This window comes from Trematosphaeria pertusa, assembly GCF_010094035.1.
Source record: "Trematosphaeria pertusa strain CBS 122368 unplaced genomic scaffold BU26scaffold_7, whole genome shotgun sequence".
In the NCBI taxonomy this organism is placed as follows: Eukaryota; Fungi; Ascomycota; class Dothideomycetes; order Pleosporales; family Trematosphaeriaceae; genus Trematosphaeria; species Trematosphaeria pertusa.
Genome location: NW_022987218.1, coordinates 1,038,516 through 1,063,509, shown reverse-complemented (window position 1 = coordinate 1,063,509; position 24,994 = coordinate 1,038,516). Strand labels below are relative to the sequence as shown.

The following is a 24,994-nucleotide window of genomic DNA, read 5'->3' as shown; positions in this document are numbered from 1 at the left end:
TAATCCCCGATGTCATCGGAGTTCGCGATGCATCAAGGAGGGGTATTCCAACCGCTTGCAGAGTGTAGATCCCTCGCTTTGGGTTTTGGTTTCGCGAACTCCGGCGAGTAGAAGCTGTTCTGCCAAGCCTGGCGGATGGAGAGGGTAGGGCACGTGGTATAGCAACGCGAGGCGGTATCCGCGTGGAGGATAAGCCCACAATGACAGAGCAGACAGATGGAAGTTGAAGATGTTTTCAAACGGAGTCGTGGACGCGGAGAAATGAAATGCTCAAACCTTCGACTTAAGGCGCTAGGACGGGGTCTGAATTCCGATATGCTTACTGTGTAGTAGCCCGACAGGCTACGTGATCGCGGAAGTCACAGTACCGAGGACATGCGTATAGCTCGCTCTAAAGCCCGTCAGGAAGTGATTGTAGTGTACGGTTAGGAAGGTCGACAGTGTGCGATGACAGCATCGTGCAGTGCTGCAGATCTATGGATACGGAGGGTGGGAAACAGATTACCGATTTTGGCACTTTGTGTTTCGGCCTGTCGATCAGGTTCCAGGCTCGCCGCGGTCCATCATCGTCCTCGGGACCGAGCGTTCCTTTTGGCGGAGACGCTGTCGTTGCCCTGCAGCCGCCATGTCCCGCCACACGGCCGCCGATGTCATCTAAGTAAACGGTCTTGGTGCGGACCAGACTTGGGTGCAGCAGGCGCCGATTGGGTGATGCAAGACGTCGAAGTAATGCCCGACGATGGAGGCTTGGGGGAGCTTGAACGATGCTTGCGGCTACCGCCAGGGGCTTGGCTCAGATCTGTGAACCGGCGTTCGAGAGCGCAGCGACCCGGGTCTGGATCTGGGACGCTCTCCAGGCCTCTCCAGATCACGGCTCGCGCCTTCACGCGACGTCGTGAGACGGCGGTTGGACGGGCAATGGGGGTACGACTTACATCAGTCAGGTGCGTATGCCTGCTGCGACACATGACGCCTGCCAGCGTGCACTGGGAGAGGAGTCGGTGGTAGAGAGAGCCGCGTTACCGACGGGGCAGCCTCGCGGGGGGGCTGATGGCGGCGCGGGGATTGGCCGCACAGCAAGGACGAGGGAGCAGCAGTCACTTTGGGCGGACCGTCTCGTCCCAAGCAGCAGCTCGAAAGAGAGTTGATGCGACAGGCGCGCAGGGCCAACCCGGCCGCCGCCAAGCAGCAGACGGCCGCGACGCCTGGCTCTGGAGACGGCCCTTCTCCGCTCATCTTCGTCCCTGAGTATTTAGCAGCTCCCTCTCCGACCTCTTCGACCGGCCTGCCGCCCCAGAGAAGGCACCGCACGCTGTCGTGACCTGCCATTGCACACTGTCTGCTGTTAGTGTGTCCCTCGACGCCACCCTCGCCATAACAGCGCCGTTAGCGAGCGGGCTCCCCCAGCCCTACACAACACCACCACACCACGGAAACGGCGCACGACCTTGCGATTCCTCGCCTTATTCCCACCCCGCACGGCCCCGTTTCCTGCCAGGCCCCGACGCGCTTCTGCAGATTCACAGCACTGCACCGCACAGCTTGTTTGTGAATGCCCGTCAGCTGCGTTGTCGCTTACTAGTCGACCCGCCAACCGCCTTCCCTCCACCACCAATTGCGGACCTCGCAGACCCCGTCCAAACACACCACCGAACATTCTCAGCCTTTCGACCTGGCCCACGCCCGCAGCAGTGGACGAACACACAGTATTACGCACATACATACGACCAGCCAGCCCAAAATGACGCGCTCCCGACGAGCCCAGCGCGACGTCAGCGCCTCCCGCTCCGATACCTCCGCATCCACCTCCCCCGAGCGCGGCATCGACGATGACAACGACTCGATCATGCTCCAGGCCAACGACTCGCAGTCCTCGCTCGCGCCCTCCGTCTCGCCCGATTCAGACGAGGAAGCCCTCCGGCGGGCCATCGAAGAGAGATGCCGCGTCTCTCCTATATCCCGCCTGCCCGCAGAGCTGATGATCGCCATATTCGCCAAGCTCTCCTCGCCGGGCGACCTCAAGCACTGCATGCTTGTGTCGAGAGAATGGGCGAGAAACAGCGTAGGCCTCTTGTGGCACAGGCCGCAGACGGGCAAATGGGGCGCCATCAAGAGCGTCATCGCGACGGTGAGGAAGTCGGACAGCTTCTTCGAGTATGCCAGTCTGATCAAACGCCTGAACCTGTCTGGCCTCGCCAACGAAGTCAGCGACGGCACTCTAGCGCCGCTGTCTGGGTGCAAACGCGTTGAGCGGCTGACCCTGACTAACTGCACGAAGCTCTCCGATCTCAGCCTCACCGCAATGCTGCAGGACAATCGCAGCCTCCTCGCGCTGGATGTAACAAATCTGGATGCCATTACAGACAGGACCATGTTCTCTCTAGCCAATAATGCCGTTCGGCTACAGGGTCTGAACATCACCAACTGCAAGAAGGTTACGGACGAGTCATTGGAAGCTGTAGCGAAGAGCTGCAGACACTTGAAGCGGGTTAGTACTGACAATGACACACGAACAATGTAGCATTTCTGACGTCTGCAGCTCAAACTCAACGGATGCTCTCAATTGACCGACAAGTCCATCATCGCCTTCGCTAGAAACTGCCGCTACATCCTCGAGATCGACCTCCACGATTGCAAGAACCTCGAAGATGATTCCATCACCACCCTCATCACGGAAGGACCGCACCTGCGAGAATTGCGTCTGGCTCATTGTTGGCGCGTGACCGACCAAGCCTTCCTTCGCCTTCCACTGGAAGCAACCTACGACGCTCTCCGCATCCTTGACCTCACGGACTGCGGCGAGTTGCAGGATGCCGGTGTCCAGAAGATAGTTCAGGCCGCTCCCCGGCTTCGCAACCTGGTTCTTAACAAATGCCGGAACATAACGGACCGCGCGGTTCTGGCTATCACACGCCTCGGAAAGAATCTCCACTATATCCACCTGGGTCATTGTTCACGCATCACAGACGCAGGCGTCACACAGCTCGTCAAGCTGTGCAACCGAATCCGATATATCGATTTGGCGTGCTGTACCAACCTCACGGACAACTCCGTCATGCAGCTTGCAACTTTGCCGAAATTGAAGCGGATAGGACTGGTGAAATGCGGCAACATTACGGACCGGAGCATTCTGGCGCTTGCCAAACCAAAGCAGGTGGGACACGGCGGACCTGTGGCTCCCAGCGTTCTCGAGAGGGTCCATCTCAGCTACTGCACGAACCTGACTCTTCAGGTATGACAAACCACACTCCAAATTTGACTTTATCATTGCTGACTCGATTATAGGGCATCCACGCTTTGTTGAACAACTGCCCACGTTTAACACATCTGAGCCTGACTGGTGTCCAAGCCTTTCTCCGTGAGGACCTCATTGTGTTCTGCCGCGAAGCACCGCCAGGTTTGTCCCACCTCTCTTGTCTGCCTTAGTACACCGTTAACCCCCTCCCAGAGTTCAACGAACATCAGCGCGACGTTTTCTGTGTTTTCAGCGGTGTCGGCGTCTCGCGTCTGCGCAACTACCTCAATGCCGATTCCCCTAATCGACGCACCCCGATTTTCGATCCTGATGGCAACATGTTCGACGAGAGTGAGGAGCCTGAGATGATACTCAACGTCACCGCCCAGGCGCACGGCATGAACATCGAAGAAATGGACGAAGATTTCGGAGAGGGCAGCGAAATGATGGGTTAGGAGTAGTCCTACCCAGCATGGCCATCCCTCTTTATTGACGAAATTACGCAGGCATCGTCGGAACCGGTCCATTCTCAATGTGATTGTATTACTGCATGAGCAACAGCAGGGCCCTAGTGGACAGGGTACTCAAGTAGCGCTTCCCTCTTGGCTACCCTCAATCTGGGCATGTCACTTTTCCTTGCAAAATTTTATCCTTCGGCATGGTCACGGAGTCTATTTCCATTTGCTTTATTGCATATCATCACGAACACGGCCGCTCATGCTAGCTTCGGCATCTCCTATTCACAAATGAAGGATGATTGAACGGCCTTTCTCATTCTGTTTTGGAAAGAAGGTGCACGAGACCAGAGGACGTGAGCAAGGTGGCAACAAGAGGTTGACGATGATGGGATGAGGCGACTACGATACCCTTGTTATGTATTCTGTGCTTGTTGTTTCGTAGTGTTTAAGCGCTGGACAGTAGGAAGCGTAACATGGTTGGCGGATCCGGAGCACCGTTCAGCTTGTAGCAATAGCTAACAGAGCTCGATTTATAACTTTAACTCCTTGTGCTCTTGTACTGCTCATTCACGTTCTTCCGTCCGTTTTGCAATCAGGTCCTCTAGGTTCTACCGCTTCTCTCTCTCCGCAGTCCTCCGATACGTGTCTAAGACCCACTCCCTAATCCCCTCACTATCCTCCTGCAACACCGGATAATGATGCCCCATGGCCAACTCTCTTACCTCGCTCTTCCCTTCCCCTTCCTCATACACACCCTCAATTAACAGCTTCCCTGCCCACGCCCACTCGTCTTCCCTGCCCTGGATATGTAGCGTCGGAATGCTAACCCTGCTCTCTACCAACTCTTTCTGCTGCTCCCCAGATAGCGATGAGGACGCCAAAGCAGCAGACACAGCCGGCGGAATCAAAGCCGGCGGATACGATCCGCACACCGACACAGCGAACTCAAAACCCAGCCATCCGATCTGCGAGACGTCCTCCCCAGCAGCTTCCAGCGCTCGACAGATCTCCGCGCCCTTGAGCAGCCCCGCGACCACGCGCGTCCCCTGGCTGAAGCCAATCAGCCCAACGACCTTCCCCTTGCCGCCCTGAGCGCGGGTGATGCTGGGCACGGTGGAGGCGATTAGCTCTTCGACGGCCGCCGGCATGTGCGGCGACGCTTCGCCTGCTTTCATGCCCGAGATGCTGAGTTTTTCCGCCGGCGGGATCCAGCGCTTGAAGGGCCCGCAGCCTTCGAAGAAGGGCAGGATGCCGGGTCCGGCGGCGGAGGGGAAGGGTGCTGTTTGCTTCTTTGTTAGCTAGGTTTACTATCGTCGTCTGTCTGACTAGTTCGGGGCCGGGTATGGGAGAGGGAGAGGGGTTCGTGGGAGGAGGGGTGAGTAGGTTGGTGAGAACGAAAGAAGGGGAATTGGGGAGAGAAGAAGAAGGTATACCTTCGAGTACTTCGATATTAAAGTGCGGTTTTAGAAGGCGGTTCAGCCGGGCTAGTTGGACGGTGTGGATCGTGGTATTGCTGCCAGAGCCGTGGAAGGCTAGGATTGTAGGTTTGGAAGCCTCTGCCATGTCGAAGCCTGGGTCCCTTTGCAAGTAATATACGCGATATCCGCGCCGTTAGTAGCGACGACGTGAATTGCCGCGACTTCTCCCGTGGGACCGTATGTGAAGGATGTCGTCGATGGATGGTGCCTTCCGAGCGGAATTGATAAGGAATCTTTATCTTGTGCAAGAACCTTCTCTGGTGCAAGAGGGTACCCTGCCCTGTTTCGTCGTATTTCCTCTTTGTCGAGTTAGGTTCGGGTCGTCGATATCACCTAGCTCTACGGCGAAGTCTTGTTTGAATTCCTTGCTCTTTCTTCTTCATCCAAGAAACGCGGCCGGTTATCGGAGGAACTCCGTTACTCGCTAAGAAAGATGCAATTCGGGGAGCTCTTGTGAATACACAAGGTACACCTTTAAAAATGTTTCGTTTCGAAGAATATGAAACGTAGTGTAAGCTGGAAATGACGTGGGTGGAGGGTGGATGAAGGGCTGTGGAGAATAGCCTAATCTGGATTAGTCAGATGTACAGTAACGGACTCGGAAGGCTAGCATATGTACACTGTTTTTTTTGGAAGTTCAGAGAAGAAGGACCGCTAGTCCCAGGTATGTATGCCGCTATGAAAGCCGTATTCCGCCATAACTCAGACCAGACCTCATTGCTGGTAATAACCCGTCCGAATCCAAGTAATAATGTCCTAGGAAATGCACACTGTCAAGAAGCCACACCCACGCTTCAGCTCCCAGTCTCCACATTCGCCAACCCACTCCCCTCATGCACATTCTCACTCTTCTTCCCACTCGCCTTACTCGCCCTACTAGTCCCACTGCCTGCGCTAGCGCGGCTACTACTCCTCTTCCTGCCCTTCCCCTCCATCATCTCCTCCCTAACATTCTTTAGCAACTCCCGCCCCATATCCGTCTTCCCCATCCTTGCCACGAGCGCGGTGTTCTCCCGTTGCAGTTCGCCAATCTGCTCCTTAAGCAGCTTGTTCTCCTGCTCCGCGAGCTCCGCTCTCTCTTTCCACTCATCCCTTTCGCGCTGCGTCTTTAGGAGGTTGTTCTTATCAGCCTCCTTCTGCTGGCGTGCGAGGAGTTTCTTAGTCTCGCGCTCACGGCGGGCTTCAAGCTTTTGGATTTCCTTTGTGAATTTGTCCTCTTGTTTCTTCCGGTCGCGGTTGTGCTTCTCGGTTGCTTTCTCGAGTTCTTTGGCTGATTTAGTGCTCGCACTCTGTGTCTCCTGGCTCTGTTTCGTGCGGGCTTGGTCGAGCTTCTCCTTAAGCTGATCGCGTTTCTGCTCTATCTTTTCAAGCTCGCGGCTCGTATGGTGATGGTGGGTTGAACCGGACGGCCCGAGGGCGAGGGACTGTTCGGATTGAGTAGAGGGAGTGGGTATTGAGCCATCCGTCCTCGGGAGGCCTTCGGTCGCTGTATTGTATTGCTCTGCTGATGCAAAAGAGTCGATGGATGATGACGTCGAGACCGAGCTCTGCGATTCTGACCGGCGGAGAGGGTTGAGGGAATCTGGAACGTAGGACTCTAGGGTATCTGCCATTGATTTGATGATGCCGGACTGTCCATCCCCTTTGTCGGTTGTCCGTTGTGATGGCCGTCGGAAGGTGGCTAGGTCGGGTTTGTCGGCAATGCTAGTTCCCACACCAGCGAGAATGCCGTTTGATTCAAATACTGAGAAGCGGTGGTCACTTTCAACGCTCTTCCTGCCTCTGTCCTCCACGATTGGTTCCTCTTCGTCTTCCTTGGTACAAGCCCAATCGAGGAATTTTTGCGCGTCTTGCACAATACTCGATGGAGTACTTCGCTCGACCATGAACCGAGGGATACCGCCTCCAGGGTCACTCCGCGTTATCATTATCCACTCCACCGGATTTGCCTCTGGATCATCCTCATCGTCGTCTCCTCTGTCAATCTTCTCTCCCTTAGCTTCCGGACCCCGGGATTCCGCGAAGCCTATTGTGCCACCCCTTTCTCTTGACTTCATTCGCTCGTGGTTGAGGAGATCAGGAGTGGAAGCTGAAGCGGATTTGGACGACGGTGACAGCGGAATTTCTCGAATCATCTCAACAGACTCGTACTGCCCTCGTATGAGCCCATTTCGTGGCGGCGCATCCGGGTGTGACACGGGTATTGAGACGACCATAAAATGGCGCGGTACGATATTGCCGACCTTTGAGGCGTCGCTCAGGCAATTGGCGGACGTGAGGAGGAGGGTTATGAACTCTCGAGGCGAAGTCGGTCCAGGGAATTGGGCGGAAAGCTGGTAAACTGCAGGAAATATTAGCTTCTCGTAATCTTCCCCCTTTACCTCCATGATTGACTGGCTACCAGGTATGACGTACCCTCTAGCTTGCCCACCCCTTCAACCTCGATGTCCTCTAACCTTTTATCACCCCCAATGCCCCGCACGTTGCCCTCTCCCGGGCCACCCTGCACCTCTAAACTCTCTGGAAACTCCCTCTTCATAGCCCTCTTCCATTTAGCAAACCCCAAACCCTCATGCACGCTCGTCCGAGCGAACCACGCTCCATGCCTATCATGGCCTGCCATCTTGAACACGCTGATGCCTGTGGCGGCATCCTTTGCGCCCAGCTTCAGTGGTTTCCCCCATGCCTTCTGTAGCCCTACATGCTCCTTCGCCGGCGACGGTCTCCGCGCGTCTGAAATTGTGAGGTCTGCGGCTGAGGTCGCCCCATTCGCGTCGGAGCGGGAGCGGCGCGAGGACTCGTAGGGCGTGCCATTGGGCGGAGGAGGGACAGAATTGGCAATGAGTTCGGCTTGAGAGAAGACGTCCGAGAGAAACGTGTGGAGCTCGTCGGTAGGGACCTCGCTATAGTCCTTGGGTCGGAGGCACTCTAGCGCCTTGTGAAGCTCCGACATGCTTCTCTGAGTTTCCGACGAAGTTCAGCAGTGTGGGCAATGACGGTGGAAGCTGGATATAACACAGAGGGCCAAACAATGCTCTGCAGGGTACAGTTGTTGCGCTTCCGCCGTCTTCGTGGAGCGCTGCTGTGGGCTCCGGTATCTCTATCGCTATGTGGTAAACATAGCAGCTGGGTATCGACCTTCAGAAGACACGCCGAGAAAGAAGTAAAGATATGCGCGAGGACGCAAATTGTTGTTATGCCCGGATCCGCGAGGCTGATGCGGCGGGCAATCACCATAACCTAAATTAGAACAACGTCATAGGCTTCACGGTGGGTCCGCGGGGGCTTGGTGCCGATTCCCGCTTAGAGGCGCAGCGGCCGGCCGAGACCTTGGACCAAGGAAAGGCCGATGCGGCCGTATCGACGTCAGCATAGTACCTTTGTATACTGTACACGCCGCACTCCTTGTAGCGGGCCTCTCATGTGGAATTCTCCGGATAGAATAACGTGCGTAACAGCTACCCTAGAAGCCTTCGCGGGTACGTACAATAGACGAGCTAATCTTACTTGCACGGCAAGCCCTTAGATCCGGAGAAGCCCCTACCGCAAGAGCGGGCTTGTCATGTTTCACGGAGTCTTCCCTCTCGATCCTCAGTAATCCTTGGCATAATTCTGACCGCAGAGAGAATTTCTCTAGGAGAGGGAAAACACTTAACATTACGCAGGCTAGAGTGCTTCACAGTCTTAAGTACAGGAGGAATTCCGGAGGCATACGCACCTGACGGCCTTCTGCTTCTCTATTGTTAAGACGCTAAAAGCGTTGTAGATATAGCGAGCTGAATCTCTAGGGACGCGCTTCCGAATTTGCCTATGTACTTGACAATTTTATACCATACCTACTTATAAAGCAACAGAGAGTTGGGGTTTAGGTGGGTGAACAATAGATACGGCCATGCAGAGCGTGCAAACGTAGGTCCTTTCTAGATATAAGAGATATTTGCATTATGTACGACAACGGTATGCACAGTCTAAACAAATCCAAAGCAGTAACGAGAGGGGTATATCGCCCAGTCCTTCCCCGAATGCTACCGGTAAATGCTACACAGGGTATATACGCCGAGACCGCTTACTTACACGAGAACGTACAGGGCGCACATCTAAGCCATGTCAGCGGTTTATTCGATGCATTGGGAGGTGGTGTCTCTTGTGGTAGGGTATTCTCCGGATTTAACGGCTCGTCGTGCATGCTCATTTGGCATTGTATGCATCTGTGAAGGTCTCCAGGGTAGCTGTTACGTACGTCGTTCTATCCGGAGAATTCCACACCGTGAGAGGATGTGTAGCTTACCATTGACAGACCAAGAATCATGGAGCACCAAAAGAGTATGTTGTTTAGGAGGGTGCGACCCTTGATCCATTTTGAGCGTTGGACCACTACAATTGGCATCTGGAGCATCATGGCGAAGAAGCCGTAGCCGCGGAATTTTCTCGTGATGCAGCCCATGACAAGCTCGTGTGCGAGGGCGCTGATGAGGAATGTGATGGCCGTCGCAACCGGACGAGACATATGGCCTCGCGAGGCCGAGTAGACGTGGCGCCTGAAGAAGTGATGGACCGGCTTATTCCATTCCCGCGAAAATTCTAGCCAATCGCATACGTTCCACCAATCCGAGTAGAACTGACGGTCGGCAAATACTATCCCAGTCAGTAATGGTGTTGGCGGTTCCTACAGATCCATGCACTTACGCGTAATCTCCGCGAACGCGCCCAGTATGTATTCGAAGATGACGAGGAACACGAGTAGAAAGGCGACCATGAACGGAAAGAGTAGACGGCCAATTGTCTCACCGAGAATCAGTGCGAAGTCTGAAGCACCAGTCGATGCTTCAAGCCGAATCGTAGACTCATCGAGCACGGGTAGGATGAATTCCTCGGTGGTGATGGTCAGCAGGAAAATGCATCCAAACACCGCGAGCGTCTTGTAGAAGAGCTCCATCCATCGCATCTTTGCTGTCCGCGGATACTCGAGCTCATAGCAGAGAGTAGGACAGAAGATGAAGTCAATGTAGTTGGAAAGAGTGAGGTTCTCCGGGTAGGAAACGTGGCCAAGCGGCGATGCAAGCTCGAAAGCAAGGTCTTCCCGTAGCTGGCGCAACTTCTCCTTCTCAGACTCGTCGGCGTTCTCATGGGAAGGAGATTGGGGTATCTCATGGAGATGTGTCCGCGGTCTCGGATACCTATATGCTGCTGCTTTGGACGCAGTGGCTGGGGTATCGAGGTCATTAAGCCGGCGCATTGTCTCGCTAAGATGCCCGTTGTAGAAGCTGGTTTGCATTAGCATGCCGGAAGGGCCTCAGCCCACGATTGCGACTCACGCGTAAGAGTGCATCTTCATGAAGATCGAAAGCAAATGCAGGGTAAAGAAGACTTGGGCCGTCCAGCTCCAGTCTCTGACAAATGGGTAGCTGCTCGCTAGTTAGCATCCGTAACCGCGCCCATTGTGCGTTCCGCGACCGAAGTGGCTTCGAGTCTTCAGGGCGGGGGTATGGGGTTATACATACGAGACCCAGAAAACGAGCCAGATGGCCTGGTAGATACTTTGAACCACCATACCCAGCCTGTTCCAGCGCAGATAGCCATTGACGCTCATATATAGCTTGTGCAAAGGAAGCGACCACGCAGTACTGGCTACCATGGCTCCGTCGCAAATGGCCAATTCCCAGACTTTCTCTGTAAACAGCTCCCATTGCCTGATGAGCAGAGGAGTTCCATTCTCCTTGTAGTTGCGCAACATAGTCGTAATGACCATGATGGCAAGTCCAATCCAAAAGAGCACGAAGAAGCCGCGGAAGTCATGGTAGTCGCTCGTCGGGTCGAAGTGGGACACGCGGTCGACGTATTCGATAGAGGGGAAGATGCGCCGCCTCTGCTCAGCGCGGATCTGGCGTCGCGCATTCGAAGTAGCCTTTACAGAGGGCGGCGCGTTCTCGGGTATGGGCGTGGTGCGGCCGCTACAACAGTCAGCGCGTGAAGTTCTTCCGGCGTCGGTTTACATACCTCGAGACCCCCGATGCGGTTTCTTTGAGGGATCCATTCGGCCGCAGGGTTTCGTCGCTCGGTTGCGGCTTCAAGAGATCAATCCTGGTAGGTTTCCGCGGGCGCGGTTGGTGGTATTGCGCGTGCCCGTTCTGGGCTTCAATGGAGGTGGATTCAGCCATTATGGGAGAGAAGTTGCGCGCATGCTGAAGGCGCGAAGGAGCGTGGGCGGCGCGGATTTAAAGGCGGTGTCAGCCCAGCCAAAGGTGTGAGCGTTGATCGCCTCCAAGCCCGAATCGCACCCCGATCGAGGCTGGATATGTACCGCGGTTGGATAAGATGGCCAGGGCTAGGGGTTGGGAGGGTGGCTTTGCACACCGAAAGGGAAAGCCTGCAGAGATAAAAGATGCGAATTGGGTCATAGACAATGTGTACAGATGGGACTACTGCAGCCCCATGCAAGCGCACACAATTCACAGAAACAAGCCACGGGCGCGATGACGGAAGTCGCGGAGACATGCCGAGCTGGTTACATCAGCGGTCACTCGGTGTTCTGTAGACGTGCTAAGCTTTTTCGAGCTGGGCCCTTCGCTCCTTCCCCGTGGAACAACAATTCCCCGACGAGGGAAGGAACCTCGCCTGGAATAGTCAGCAGCGCCTGCAAGCACTCGCCAAACATCGGAAACAGCCCCCTCAGCTACGTTCGTCACCCCGGACCGCGAAATAGAATCTGACCACAGTGTCCTCGCACTGCCCGTCCGACCACCTGATCCTCCAAATATCCTCCGGGTGGGGTCCTTGAGGCCACCACTATGACTTCCCGTATGCCAAGCATCGCGCCCGAGCTTCAGACCTGATACTGAGGAATTCTTAGTAAAGCAGTTCATTCGGAACGTGCGTGCCGCAAAGACGATTGCCGACGAGCGCGCCGTGGTGCAGAAGGAGAGTGCGGCAATCAGAGCCAGCTTTAGGGAGGAAAGCCACGACTCCAACGTGAGGTGGGCAGCACCCACGCCTCAGCCGAGTGTCCATGTTCACAGTGTTGCAGGAGAAACAATGTCGCAAAGCTCCTATATCTCTTCACGCTCGGCGAGAGAACGCATTTCGGACAGATAGAATGCCTGAAGCTGCTGGCCTCCCCGCGCTTTGCGGACAAGCGATTGGGGTACCTTGGAACGATGCTGCTGCTGGATGAGAACCAGGAGGTTTTGACGCTGGTCACAAACTCGCTCAAGAAGTATGCGTCTCGTTACGTGGCTGGGATTGGGAATGCTAATGCGACTGCCTAGCGACCTCAACCACCCGAACCAGTACATCGTCGGCCTCGCTCTCTGTACCCTCGGAAACATCGCCTCCGTCGAAATGGCACGAGACCTCTTCCCCGAAGTCGAAACCATATTGTCAAGCGCGAATCCCTATATACGGCGGAAGGCCGCCCTCTGTGCCATGAGAATATGCCGGAAGGTGCCTGATCTGCAGGAACATTTCTTGGAGAAGGCGAAGCTGCTCCTTCAAGACCGGAACCACGGCGTATTGCTATGCGGATTGAACTTCGTGGTGAGTCTGTGCGAGGCCGATGAGGCAGAGGACGACGAGAATGGCATAAAGGACATGTTCAAGCCAATGGTCCCCAGTTTGGTAAAGATTTTGAAGGGCCTCTCAGCGTCCGGATATGCCCCAGAACACGATGTGCAAGGGATCACGGATCCGTTCCTTCAAGTCAAGCTGTTACAGCTGCTTCGCGTACTGGGACGCGGTGATGTGCAAGTCAGCGAGCAGATCAACGATATTCTGGCGCAGGTACGATATCGGACGACAGCGCTTTGTATAAGTACTAAACGTAGTAGGTTGCGACGAACACCGAGTCCTCCAAAAACGTCGGAAACTCAATCCTCTACGAAGCCGTCCTCACCATCCTGGACATCGAAGCGGACTCAGGTCTGCGCGTGCTCGGCGTGAATATTCTCGGAAAATTCCTCTCGAACCGCGACAACAATATCAGATATGTAGCCCTGAACACGCTCATCAAGGTCGTTGCGGTGGAACCGAACGCTGTGCAGCGGCATCGAAACACCATCTTGGACTGCCTTCGCGATCCTGACATTAGCATCCGAAGAAGAGCACTTGACCTAAGCTTCACGCTGATCAACGAGAGCAATGTCCGTGTTCTCATTCGGGAGCTGCTTGCCTTTCTTGAGGTTGCCGACAACGAATTTAAGCCTGTGATGACTTCGCAGATCGGCATTGCTGCTGATAGGTTTGCGCCGAACAAGAGGTGGCACGTTGATACTATGTTGCGCGTTTTGAAGCTTGTGCGTAGATGAATGACCCTTTGTAAAAAGTCACACTAACATCGACCAGGCCGGCAACTACGTGAAGGAGCAGATATTATCATCCTTTGTCCGACTCATAGCTACCACCCCCGATCTTCAAACCTACTCCGTGCAGAAGCTCTACGCTGCTTTGAAGGAAGATATCACCCAGGAGGGTCTGACTCTTGCGGGCTCTTGGGTGATTGGAGAGTACGGAGATGCGCTGCTGAGAGGGGGACAGTACGAAGAGGAGGAGCTAGTCAAGGAGGTCAGACAGAGCGATATCGTCGACCTCTTCGAGTCGATCCTCAACAGCAGCTACGCCGGGCTCATTGTAACGCAGTACATTGTCACAGCGTCGATCAAGCTCACTACGCGATTAAACGAACCTGCCCAAGTTGAACGTCTTCGGCGACTATTGCAGAGATACAACACCAACCTAGATGTCGAAGTCCAGCAGCGCGCTGTTGAGTACCTCAATCTCTTCGGGTTTGACCAGATTAGGAAAGGCGTCCTTGAGAAGATGCCACCGCCAGAGATTCGCGAAGAATCTCGAGTGCTAGGAGAGGCAACCAAAAGCAAGCGGCAGTCCAAGATTGGCAAGAAGAAGCACACACAGGCAGCGACGGAGGACTTGTTGCTTGACCTGATGGGCGATTCAGGTGTGCCTGGAGACGTCAATGGCACAGCCAATGGCTCCCAGGCTCACAGTGCTGACTTACTCGCGGATATACTTGGTGGAGGCGGCCCGTCTGCCTCGTCACCACCACCTCAAACAACCTCGCCTCCACCTTCAAATGTCGCCAACATCATGGACCTATTCAACGCTGGCCCGTCCGCCTCTCCCGCGCCCACCCAAACTCGACAAGCTCCAGCAGCAGCATCCTTGGACCTCCTCGGCGGTATGGGTGGCATGTCTTCACCACCGCCTCAGACCTCTACACCCCCAGTCGCTTCTGGCCCGCCGCCGCATACCGCATACAGTAAAAACGACCTCCATGTGACGTTCCAGCTCAAGCGTGACGCCAATGCCATCCAGGTCTTGGCACGGTTCCGTAATGTGGGAAGTTTCTCGCATCTGTCAGGCGTGAGCTTGCAGGCCGCTGTACCCAGGAGTCAGAAGCTACAACTTCAGCCTATAAGCACGAGCGAGTTAGATGCCGGACAGGAAGCCACGCAGCAGATGAGGGTAACAGCTGTCAATGGGGTAAGTCAATGGGGCTCGCTTATACTATGACACAGAAGCTAACAGCGGGTAGCCGCCGCCTGCGAGATTACGATTGAGGCTGAAGATTGGTTACTCGGCTGGTGGGGGACCAGTAACAGAACAAGTCGATTGGTCTGAGCCCACATAAATGATTGATCCGTATTCTATAGCGTCGGCGGAATGGATGGGGCTGGGGACATAGATCAAATGGACGTGTGTCATGTGGAATGATAGCAAGCGTGTTTAGCACCTTTAGGTGATTGAAAGCATTGTGTATACGGCGGGCCCAGCGTCAGCGGGCAAATCCACAAAATACGTGAATCTAGCTAGAGGAAGCCGTCTAACCGGTCACTTCGTCTCTGTGCGAACCCCATGATCAGCAAAGTGAACATGGAATCTTTGAGATAATCACCTGTCCGCTCAACTCCCCCTTGATCGAAAACCTTTCATATCGCGCGCTCTCTCTCTCTTCTTGCTCGCACAGCTATAAGTGTCCTTCATCTTTACTTCAGCAAGCCACACATACACTGGCAATCCGGCACCGGACACATAGCATGCCTCGCAAACCAATCTCTCGCATGATGGCCATGAAACCCATGCGCACAACTCATACAAAAAACCATGAGCCTCGCCTCCAGATCCTCCTCCTTGAGTGTCTGCGCCGCGCCCACCTTCGCCGGATCTGGACTACCCAGCCACATCATGCAAATTCCGCACCTTGGCATCTGCATGTTGCAATTCGGGCACGCCAATGCGGGCGACGAAGTGGCACCCTTAGGGGGGTGGGGCCGTGGCTGGGGGCCAGTGTGGTGTTTGGAAGCGGAAGCGCTGACGGGGACGAGATATTGGCGTGTGGACTTGGGGTCTTTGCGAAGAGCGAGGTTCTGCTGGCAGCGCGAGCAGCGGAGCACGAGAGAAGGGGAGGAGGGCTTGTTTATGCTGCGGCCTTCGCGGGAGACGCAGCGCAGGTTGTGCTCTTTGATGTAGTGTGTGCGCTCAAGGAAGGTGCGCCAGACCTGCATTTGGTTGAGGTACATGTCTTTCCAGAGCGTCCAGCGGGGGTCTTGTATATATAGCGGACAGGCGCGCGAGAGAATTAGTACGGAGGATTGTAGGTCACCGAATTTGGCGATGTAATGCTCGAGGAGGTCCATTGCACGGTTTGTGAGGCCCGTGAGCAGCAGGCCTTCGATATTGCCGTAGGCGATTGTTTCTTGGGTACAGAGGCGGAGGAAGTGCGTTAATTTTTCGTCGGGAAGATATTTGAGGGCGACGCCGACGCGGTCCGTGAGGGAGACCTGTGTCATTTCGACGACGGTGGTCCAGTCGCCGCTGATGAAGTAGGCGAGGAGGCCCTTGAGATAGGGTTCGTCGGTCATGTCGGCCATCCAGGCGCAGAGATGGCGCTGGTCTTCGTTCACGGAGTCGCAAGCTATGACAGCGCCGAGACCAATGTTTTCGAGTTGCTTTTGTCTGATAGTTTCTTTGAGAATGTCGAGAGCGACATCTTTGTAGCCCTGGAAGACGGCGAGGCCGATGGCTTTATAGTATTGGCCTCCGTCGATGAGCATTGAGCAGCGCTCGCGCAGGCCGACTTTGGAGAGGTTCCAACCGCAGAGGGAGAGGCAGAGCTGTCGGTTGTCCGGGAATTGGGTAGAGATGCCGGAAAAGGGCGGAAACTCCTTGTGCTCGCAAATATCCTTCACCGCTTCGACCATGATGGCCTCCGACGTTTCCGTGTCTGGATCGATCAGACGCTGATCGTACATAGTGAGCTCGTTCGCCCAGATGGAAGCTACGCCAAGGTATTTTAGATCCAGTCCAGCGCCTACCATGCCGTCACCCCAGGCATGTGCGTCCATTCGTTCGACTAGGTTCCATGCCTCGACCAACCATGGATCATTGGCCACGATAGCCTTATTTTTTCGACAGTCGAGGTTGTAGCCTTCCTGACATCGTCGCTTCTGTGTTTGAAGTACCTTCAGATAATCCGGAAGCGGTATCTTCACGTCCGGATAAGCCAATGTAAGGACGTCCTCGTGCACTTGGCGGCTTGACTGGGTAGCCGATTGCGGGGGGATACTTTGATGCGGGTGGTCAATGTTGAGCTTGTCCAGCCTTCCATTAAGACTGTCTCTTGGCTCGGGCTTGATGTTGAGCTGCTCACTTAGCGCCTTATTTTGCAGCTCGATGAGATCTTCTGCTACAGTGCCTTGGCGCTGGCTGGGTCTAGCAATGATAGTTCTGTCTTTGTAGATCTCCTCTAGTGCCGTGACGCTGATACGAGGTGCCGGAGGTGGAGACTTGAAAACCTCGACATCTCTGTTCGGATACAGACCGACCGCGCATGGTCCCGTGAACGGGCTCCCGACCGCCATGAAATCGTAGGCCACGACACGAGTTTGTTCTGCTTGACGATGCCTCTCATCGTACCATGGATATCGTAAATTGTGGGAGATTTTGGTGTAGTGTTGAGACACCCATGACTGAGCATACGGGCCGCTATTTGAGTTTTGGTGTGGCTCCAGCCTGTGCGAATGCTGAGCGAGTTCAATGATCTTGAATTCGCCCGTGTTCGCCAGAACGCCGAAAGTCCCTTTCTTGGTCCCGCAATAGCGCAAGCTCCATATAGTTGCTGAATGGCTGTTGTCCACTATCGGCCTGAACTCTAGCACAGATCCGCTAGTGGCAGAATCTCCAGTGTTTCTCTGCTTTACGAACCGTTGGTCCCAAACAGAGACGGTAGGATCTCCAGTGGTGCCGGCTGAGATGAAATAATTCTCGTCCAATGGGTCTATAGCAATGTTGTGGACTTGCCGTGTTGGGTATTGAGCAACGCCCGAGGTAGCAGAGTCTGGCCGGCATTAGCGCTGGTGATAAATTTCTCCTCGGAAGCTGTCGTTAACTCACCCCGCAAATCGTAAATTCGAATACACTGCCTTGAAACGCCTGCAACTAAGGTATCTGGCTGGCCGGAAAAGAACTTGATGCTGGAAATAGCCTCTGAGCTCGCCAACTTCTTGTATGGTTCTGAGCTCGAAGTAAGATTAGGATTATTTAGATCATAGATGTTGAGACAGACGTCGTTCCGGACACGATCTAAGCCCGTAGCGACAAAATTCTTCAGGCTGAAAGCTATGGAGTTGCATTTCCTCTGGTGTCGGATAGGGAAGGCATGCATGTACTCTTGCTGGGGGCGGTCCGGGTCTATTTGCAGAATGACGGCCTCTCCTGAAGCCGAGCCGATGCCGACTATGGTCTCGTCCCGTTTGGACCAGTCGAAGGCGGTGTAGTTGGGTAGCTTGTCGCGGAGGCATATTTGCTTGTATTTCACCTTGCTCTTCTCAAACTTGTCGACCTGACAAAGCCGTAGGCGATTCCCGGCGACGTCAATGACAAGGAACCGTGGAGTATGCTGGGTCGCATGAGGTGACCATCTGATGGCTGCTTCCATATTACTGGCTTAGCAATCTGTAACACCAGTGCAATGTGGACCCGGGCGGTGAGCTGGTTTCTAGGGGAAGTTCATGAAAGGAAAGTCGTCAAGGAGGGAGTTTGCGCACAAAGAGCGTGCTCAACATGTTGAGATCATTCAGCGACCTTTTCGATCGAGGCGTGGCGTGCGATATGGAGGTCAACGATGGGACACTCGTGATTAGGTCGAGGTCCTGGCGCCATGGCCTCAAGGCGGTCAACAATTCTGCCGCCCCGCTAAAACTTCTGGTTGAAGTTTCCGCGACTGTCAAGAATATAAGGACAGCAGCAACCATGTCGCAGAAGCGGAGGCACCACGAAGCGGCCAGCGGAGACAGCGTCGCAGAAAATCCCAAGAAGCAGCGGCCAAACTTCGAACCTCGCCGAAAACAGCTCAACTCGCGCGGACAAAAGCGTGGTTACAATCAATCGAATGCTTCGCACGACGAACCCAAGGCTGACTCAACGAGCGCCCTCAAAAGCCGTATTCGCGACCTCAGACGCTTGCTAGACCATGTCGACAAGGACCTGAAGCACAAAATGCCCGCCGGTGTGCGCATCGAGCGCGAACGGGAGCTTGCAACCTGTGAGCATGAGCTCGCGGAGAAGCAGGCTGCCGAGCGAGAAGCGGAGTTCAGGAACAAGATAATCGGCAAATACCACCATATACGGTTCTTCGGTCAGTCAAAGTCGGTTGGAGAGAGGACATGGCGAAACTATGGGTATGGGAATGCTAATTGCGAGTAGAAAGGCAGAAAGCGTCGAGAGTCGTGAAGCGCCTCAACAAACAGCTTTCCTCAGTGGAAGACTCGCCTGAGCGCGAGGACTTACTCCGCAAGATTCACAATGCAGAGGTAGACGTCAGCTACACCTTGTACTATCCTCTCCTGAAACCGTACGTCTCGTTGTATCCGAGGCAGAAGACAGAGCAGAGTACATCTACAGATCCACCGGCGAACGGGAAGACGAATCAGCAAAGTGCCGAACCAATTGACGGGCCCAAGGGCAATATAGAGATATGGAGGGCGGTGGAACAAGCAATGGAAGACGGGACACTGGAGACGCTCCGAGAGAGTAAGGAGGGAGTCACAATCCCGGGACCGAAGGACGAGATATGGAAGGGCAGGATCACGAAAAAGGATCACAAGAAGCTGCAGATCAAAGACACTAAAGCTGCAGCGCCCAAGGAGGAGGTTGAAGAGAGCGATGGCGGTTTCTTCGAGTGAGACCACAGCAGCAAACCTACCGGTCCCGGCCGACCCCGGGAAACCGAACCCCCGCTACGAAACACTTGCGTGAAACTCAGGGGCTAGGGAGGCTCCGTTCTGCTGGGCTCTCGACCAGGCGCCCGCCCAAGGCAAACCTAGATAGAGGGATCAGAATGACAGTGGCACTGAGCCGGGCTCGTGGTCCTCCTGTCGGGGATGACCGCTACCGCGGAAGAGGGCAATGAACTGGGAGCTAGATCGTCGCCGATCCTCCCAAGGAAATAGACTACATGGACAGTGCTGTCCTAGGGTAGACCTTCAGGGCCGCATGCTAAGGGCCTTCACAGAGCTCATTTAAAACACGCGGGTTCTGGAAGGAATGCACACATACTTGGTCTGAACCATTTAACTGACACCGATCTCCCTTAAACTCGCCTGTCTCCAATGACGATGTGGGAGTAAGACACGCGCTGGGCGCTGCGGAAGTGAGCGTGGCGTCCGCACGGGCTTTTAAGAGGCAGATCACCCCGCATTTTGGCGTTCAGGTACCATCTCTCAACCAACCTGCTGGTCCGTATCTCACCTATAGCGCAACGCCGCAATCACCTCTTCCATCCTCTCTAAGCGCCCATTCCCACGTGTCTATTAGCCAAAGAGCTGCCCGTTTCGTTAAGCCTTCCGTGTCCACCGGAGTTGGAATCCTTCGAGCGCTCCGCCCTGCCAGCTCACATGCGAAATGACGCCAGCATGGGAACCTGGGAACCTGCGCCAGGCCTGCTGACAAGCTCCAGCGATCGACATTTCAATAGCGCGAGCACGGCAACTTGAACTAGGTAACGCTGTGGTAACACCTTCCTGAGCAGTGACGCCGTCATTTGCTCTACCGCACTGCTTGGCCCACAGCTTCCCGCATCCCGTGCTAATGTGAACCCGTTAATTATAACCTAGCCCCAGGAAGAGGGTGTGGGCAGATTCTAACAGCGCGGCTAGAGTGGTCAGTTGAGCTTTAGGCCCCTGTCATCAATCCAAGACCCACATCCCCGTTGTCCCTAATAACGGATGCTACCCGCGCACAGTAGCTATAAATCCCGGGTGAGGCAACCACCTCCTTTATCTTCTTGCGAGACGTTCGCTGCTGCCTTTCTTCTCTTCTCCTACTCTTGCCAGTCTCCCCTCTTTTTCTCTTTACTTTTCGAGCCGTTTCGTTGAGTGGGCTAGACGGCTAGACTCGAGCCAGCAATGACGCGAATAAAATCCGCCGTCGCTTTCGGAGCGCTGCTCCCGACGGCATTATGTCTTCCACAAAACGCACCAACCGATTTGAAGGGCCATGGGAAAAGATATGATATGCCGCCGGCGGAAGAGCGCGCTCAAGCTGTCGTAGATGCATTTAGGACCGCATGGGATGGGTATTACACATACGCGTTTCCGAACGACGAGCTGAAGCCCGTATCCAATAGCTTCAGTAACTCGCGGTAAGACTCTCTGAAACTCTCAAGACGGCATGCAGCTAATCCGTGCATTCAGGAATCAATGGGGTGCCTCCGCCGTGGACGCGCTTAGCACAGCGCTGGTAATGCAACAAAAAGACATTGTCAATCAGATCATAGAATACATCCCGACAATCAATTATTTCCAGACGCCAACGGAGGTCTCTTTGTTCGAGACGACGATTCGGTATTTGGGCGGCATGCTCGCCGGCTATGACTTCCTCTCTGGACCACTAGCCGATCTCGCAGACAATAAGACCAACGTCGACGCGCTCCTCACTCAATCCCAAAACCTGGCGAATGCGCTGTCGTACGCATTCGACACACCGTCTGGCGTCCCGTACAACAATCTGGACTTCAACAACCGCAGTAATGACGGCGGCGTGAACGGACTTGCAACCGTTGGTACTCTCGTCCTCGAATGGGTTCGCCTATCCGACTTGACCGGGAACACGACCTATGCCTCCCTCACCGAGAAGGCGGAATCGTACCTCCTCAACCCATCTCCACCTTCCAGCGAACCCTGGCCTGGACTTCTAGGAATGGACATCAGTCCTATAAACGGCTCGTTCCTTGACGCGCACGGAGGCTGGATCGGAGGTGCCGATTCCTTCTACGAGTACCTGATCAAGATGTATGTGTACGACCCGGACCGGTACTCTACGTACAAGGATCGTTGGGTCCTAGCAGCCGATTCTACAATTGCGCATTTGACTTCGCATCCTGCCCCGCGCCCAGATCTGACCTGGGTGGCGATGTACGACGGCCAGAACCTCTCACTGGTATCGCAGCATCTCGCTTGCTTCGATGGTGGAAATTTCATCCTCGGTGGCCAGGTCCTTAGAAAGCAGGAATACATTGATTATGGTCTTGAGTTGGTGAATGGGTGTCATGAGACGTATATCGCGACCGCCACTGGTATCGGGCCGGAGGTCTTCGGCTGGGACAGTGCAGACGTTCCGGCCGACCAGGCTGCTTTCTTCAACAAATCCGGCTTTTATATCCGAAACGCAAACTACCAACTGCGTCCCGAGGTGATCGAATCCTTCTATTACGCGTATCGGGCGACGGGCGACACGAAGTATCAGCAGTGGGCCTGGGATGCTTTTCTAGCGATCAACGCGACGACGAGGGTTGGGTCGGGGTATTCGAGCATCGAGAACGTGAACGTGGAGGGTGGCGGGGGATTTACCGATTTCCAGGAGAGCTTTTGGTTCGCGGAGGTGTTGAAGTACAGCTATTTGATTCATGCGCCTGAGGCGGAATGGCAGGTTAGTAAAGGTGGGAATAACGCGTGGGTGTTTAATACGGAGGCGCATCCCTTCAAGGTGTTTAGTGGGAGTTCGTAACGAGAGATATCTGAACGAAGTAGAAGGGTTGAAAGCCTTTAGGATGCTGGATACAACACGTCTGGCCTCGCCAAGATGACGAAGTTACTCTTACGGTCCACAATCTAAGGATTCCCTCTGCCCTTGCTGTTACCTCCAATTCTCTGACCCCTACTGCCGCATTTGTCTCCCTTGATTCATCTTCTAGCCTGGACACCCTTCCCGGTAGGTCTCTATCCGCATTCTCCTCTACTAGGACTCCATGCCTTCCCTCGTCCATGCTGCTTGGTGCCTGCTTCTCTCTCCCTCCCGTATCCCCGGCATCTTCCTCTTCTTTGGAACATCTTAGGCGCGGCCAGGCGCGGCAGGAAAAACACCGTCTCCCACCGTGCGCCTCTGCATTATTTGGCCTGCACAACCGGGATTCCGCCTTGACCGCCACGCGCACTGTACATACGTTTGTGGCCGTCTCGCCGCTTGTCGTCAGCAATCCGCACCGCATCGCCCATCTCTGGACAAGTATCGCCATGTTGAGCCATATGGTGATCATTCGAGAAGTTCGTCGGTGATCTCCTCGTGCTTGGTGATGTTTGTGGTAGGCTTCGCGGTCGTAGACTTCTCGCCCGTCGCGTTCTCTTCAGCGTAGGGATCTTGTCGAGTGTTCAGTGTCGAGTAATAGCATTTGGTTCCGTTCAAATGTCGAAGCGAACACCCGGCACGAGAAATAACAGCAACAGTATCAAAAGCTGAAGCACGTCTAGCCATACTCTTGGTGGCTGCGAAGTCTAACAAATAATATACAGCAAGTAAGGAAGAGAAGGGTAATCTAAAGTATATATGCTCAAGTAAACAATCTAAATGTTGGGTAAGGGTAAAGTGGTAATTATTATTAGTATGAGACGCCAGTGGTCGGCTGCGGAGGGAAGAGAGCGGAACATGAGTTGAAGAACGAAGATAAAAAAGATGCTTTTTGTCGACTATGGATTACCCAGTCTGAAGGCCCTCAATTCCCAGCGGCTCGTGAACTACAACATTACGCATTAACAGACCAGTTTCCAACGATGTCCTCTTTCCCACATTCCTGCATCCCAGCACCTTCTACGCATTCGGGTCATCCGTTAGAATGATGTAAAAGCCGAGCGGGCAGATAGAATGCCTTTCTTCGAAGACGAAAAGAGTGTCCTCAGAGCAGAGAGAGAAGGCAAAGGTGACCGGTCCGCGGACGCCAGCGGGAATGCCGCACGGTTCGGACTTGATAATGTACGAATTGCCCGGCTCCATGACTGCTGGCGGATTCGGCGGGTTCGGTCCAAGAGGAGGCTGGTTGTTGTACGTCGTGACGCCATACACTGCGCGCGTTCCAATCGCATACCCGGTGAAGTTAAACTTGCCGCTGCCGGAGAACTCATACAAGCCCTGCGCCTCCATGCGCCGGGGGAAGTCGAACACGAGGTTGCAGATCTTGCCCTGTGTGTCGGCTGGGTCGAGTTCGTATTGGATGATACTGCAAAAGTCCTTGGGGGTCACTTTGCCCATGTCCCAGTCGACTGGCCGGAACACCCTACCGGGCCTCTTCGCGGAAATGGGGAGCATGAGATGGGGGCGGATGTACCCTTGGGGAAGCATGCCGTTTGGTTGCACGGCGTTGCGTGGGCATTCGGCTGGCCTCGGGGGATTGGGTGCGGCGAGCAAGGTAGCCGCCAGGGCGGCGAAGAGAGCGAAGGTTTTCATGTTGATAGTGGCGAGTCGACTGAGGCAATTGCTGGACCTTGTGTATGAAGGGAGGATGTTGAACGACCGATGGACGAATCCGTGGACCTGGATGCCGGAACTCTGAGACCACGAGGTACCCTGAGCTGTAGACTGTGCAATGAAGACCCTCTCAACTCTTTATATGAAAATCCCCTAGCGTCAAACATATGTCCTGACTCTTTTAGCTCACTCTCTCACACCCACGGAATTACCATTTTCTAGCATTTCCGCTTCCCGTTCCCGTATTTCGACCGACACAACAACCTCAAGCTCGGGTCTAACCAAGGCCGTTCTCTTCTTTCAACAAGGGTATCATGGTTCCTTTGGTTCCGCCTAACCCATCAACACCGCGATGATGCAGACTTCCAGCTAATATTCCTCAACAATGTAATCATCTTAACAAGAACGAATTTTTACGAGTTCAACATTTTAAGCGGTTACGTTGACCTGCTGCCAGTGTTCAACAGGGGTAGAGTAGAACAAGGCCTTTGCTGGCTCATTCGTTGTGCCAATTAGCGCATCCACTGGTTGTCAAGTTTGAGGCGTGAGTACCATGCCAGTCAGCACGAGGTCACTAGAGCGATCAGGCGCAAGCCAATTTCGACCTTTCGGGCGGATTCTACCGTTAGAATATGCTTGTGCAGAATCCGGGGAACCATGGTTCCTTTGGTTCCGCCTAACCCATCGACACTGGGATGATTTAGGCTTCCAGCAAATATTTCTCAGCAATCCAATCATCCGGGGAAGGAAGCTAATCATGGCTCGCCCCTTTTGGGGAAATGTTGCAGTGCGCGACCTGCCCCCTTTCTAAATCTCCGACGCTAGTGTAAGGCCAAACAGCGTGTCTTTACAATTCGTCGGAAATCGGCGAGCAGCGTAGCGGGCAGGAAAGACTGCAGTAGTCCAAGGCTAGCGAGGAACGGTGAAAAGACGAAAGACATTTATTGATATAAGGATGCGCGCGGTCGATTGGGTGGTTCCATGCCTCACGCATGTTGAGGTGAGACTTGGAAGCATTTGGCAGCGCTGATCTCCTGTTAGATGAGACGCGTAGGAAGAGACCAAGAAAACCCACT

The 24,994-nt window shown here is 54.4% G+C and overlaps 9 protein-coding genes across 9 annotated transcripts; 4 read left to right on the top strand and 5 right to left on the bottom strand.

Annotated features, from left to right (window-relative positions):
* The first annotated feature begins 1,375 nt into the window (after positions 1-1,375).
* On the top strand, positions 1,376-4,164 carry BU26DRAFT_310772 (RNI-like protein). Its single transcript, XM_033821910.1, has 4 exons — positions 1,376-2,488; positions 2,540-3,232; positions 3,286-3,397; positions 3,449-4,164. The coding sequence occupies exons 1-4, from the start codon at positions 1,742-1,744 to the stop codon at positions 3,688-3,690; spliced, it is 1,794 nt and encodes a 597-aa protein (XP_033684033.1). The 5' UTR covers positions 1,376-1,741; the 3' UTR covers positions 3,691-4,164.
* BU26DRAFT_310744 (uncharacterized protein) lies at positions 4,032-5,717 on the bottom strand. The gene is made up of 2 exons (XM_033821909.1): positions 5,127-5,717; positions 4,032-4,972 (listed from the first exon to the last, which is right to left on the bottom strand). Exons 1-2 carry the CDS (start codon positions 5,254-5,256, stop codon positions 4,302-4,304), a joined length of 801 nt encoding a protein of 266 aa, XP_033684032.1. The 5' UTR covers positions 5,257-5,717; the 3' UTR covers positions 4,032-4,301.
* A 51-nt stretch (positions 5,718-5,768) lies between these two features.
* Positions 5,769-8,391, bottom strand: BU26DRAFT_550880 (uncharacterized protein). The gene is made up of 2 exons (XM_033832073.1): positions 7,587-8,391; positions 5,769-7,512 (listed from the first exon to the last, which is right to left on the bottom strand). The coding sequence occupies exons 1-2, from the start codon at positions 8,122-8,124 to the stop codon at positions 5,966-5,968; spliced, it is 2,085 nt and encodes a 694-aa protein (XP_033684031.1). The 5' UTR covers positions 8,125-8,391; the 3' UTR covers positions 5,769-5,965.
* Positions 8,392-9,080: 689 nt separating this feature from the next.
* Positions 9,081-11,660, bottom strand: BU26DRAFT_519193 (uncharacterized protein). The gene is made up of 6 exons (XM_033828993.1): positions 11,169-11,660; positions 10,673-11,122; positions 10,487-10,576; positions 9,858-10,435; positions 9,460-9,806; positions 9,081-9,268 (listed from the first exon to the last, which is right to left on the bottom strand). Exons 1-6 carry the CDS (start codon positions 11,327-11,329, stop codon positions 9,242-9,244), a joined length of 1,653 nt encoding a protein of 550 aa, XP_033684030.1. The 5' UTR covers positions 11,330-11,660; the 3' UTR covers positions 9,081-9,241.
* Positions 11,661-11,749: 89 nt separating this feature from the next.
* Positions 11,750-15,021, top strand: BU26DRAFT_456856 (AP-1 complex subunit gamma-1). Its single transcript, XM_033824930.1, has 7 exons — positions 11,750-11,969; positions 12,022-12,145; positions 12,196-12,384; positions 12,437-12,947; positions 12,995-13,459; positions 13,509-14,666; positions 14,719-15,021. Exons 1-7 carry the CDS (start codon positions 11,960-11,962, stop codon positions 14,812-14,814), a joined length of 2,553 nt encoding a protein of 850 aa, XP_033684029.1. The 5' UTR covers positions 11,750-11,959; the 3' UTR covers positions 14,815-15,021.
* On the bottom strand, positions 14,933-18,300 carry BU26DRAFT_310649 (uncharacterized protein). The gene is made up of 2 exons (XM_033821908.1): positions 17,577-18,300; positions 14,933-17,520 (listed from the first exon to the last, which is right to left on the bottom strand). The coding sequence occupies exons 1-2, from the start codon at positions 18,118-18,120 to the stop codon at positions 15,170-15,172; spliced, it is 2,895 nt and encodes a 964-aa protein (XP_033684028.1). The 5' UTR covers positions 18,121-18,300; the 3' UTR covers positions 14,933-15,169.
* A 134-nt stretch (positions 18,301-18,434) lies between these two features.
* BU26DRAFT_456851 (uncharacterized protein) lies at positions 18,435-19,750 on the top strand (the record flags this gene model as incomplete). The annotated part of the gene is made up of 2 exons (XM_033824929.1): positions 18,435-18,819; positions 18,888-19,750. 2 exons carry the CDS (start codon positions 18,435-18,437, stop codon positions 19,364-19,366), a joined length of 864 nt encoding a protein of 287 aa, XP_033684027.1. The 3' UTR covers positions 19,367-19,750.
* An 837-nt stretch (positions 19,751-20,587) lies between these two features.
* BU26DRAFT_505126 (glycoside hydrolase family 47 protein) lies at positions 20,588-22,187 on the top strand (the record flags this gene model as incomplete). Its single annotated transcript, XM_033826828.1, has 2 exons — positions 20,588-20,823; positions 20,876-22,187. 2 exons carry the CDS (start codon positions 20,588-20,590, stop codon positions 22,185-22,187), a joined length of 1,548 nt encoding a protein of 515 aa, XP_033684026.1.
* Positions 22,188-23,156: 969 nt separating this feature from the next.
* BU26DRAFT_310520 (uncharacterized protein) lies at positions 23,157-24,184 on the bottom strand. The gene has a single exon (XM_033821906.1). The coding sequence runs from the start codon at positions 23,895-23,897 to the stop codon at positions 23,265-23,267; it is 633 nt and encodes a 210-aa protein (XP_033684025.1). The 5' UTR covers positions 23,898-24,184; the 3' UTR covers positions 23,157-23,264.
* Between the last annotated feature and the right edge of the window lie 810 nt (positions 24,185-24,994).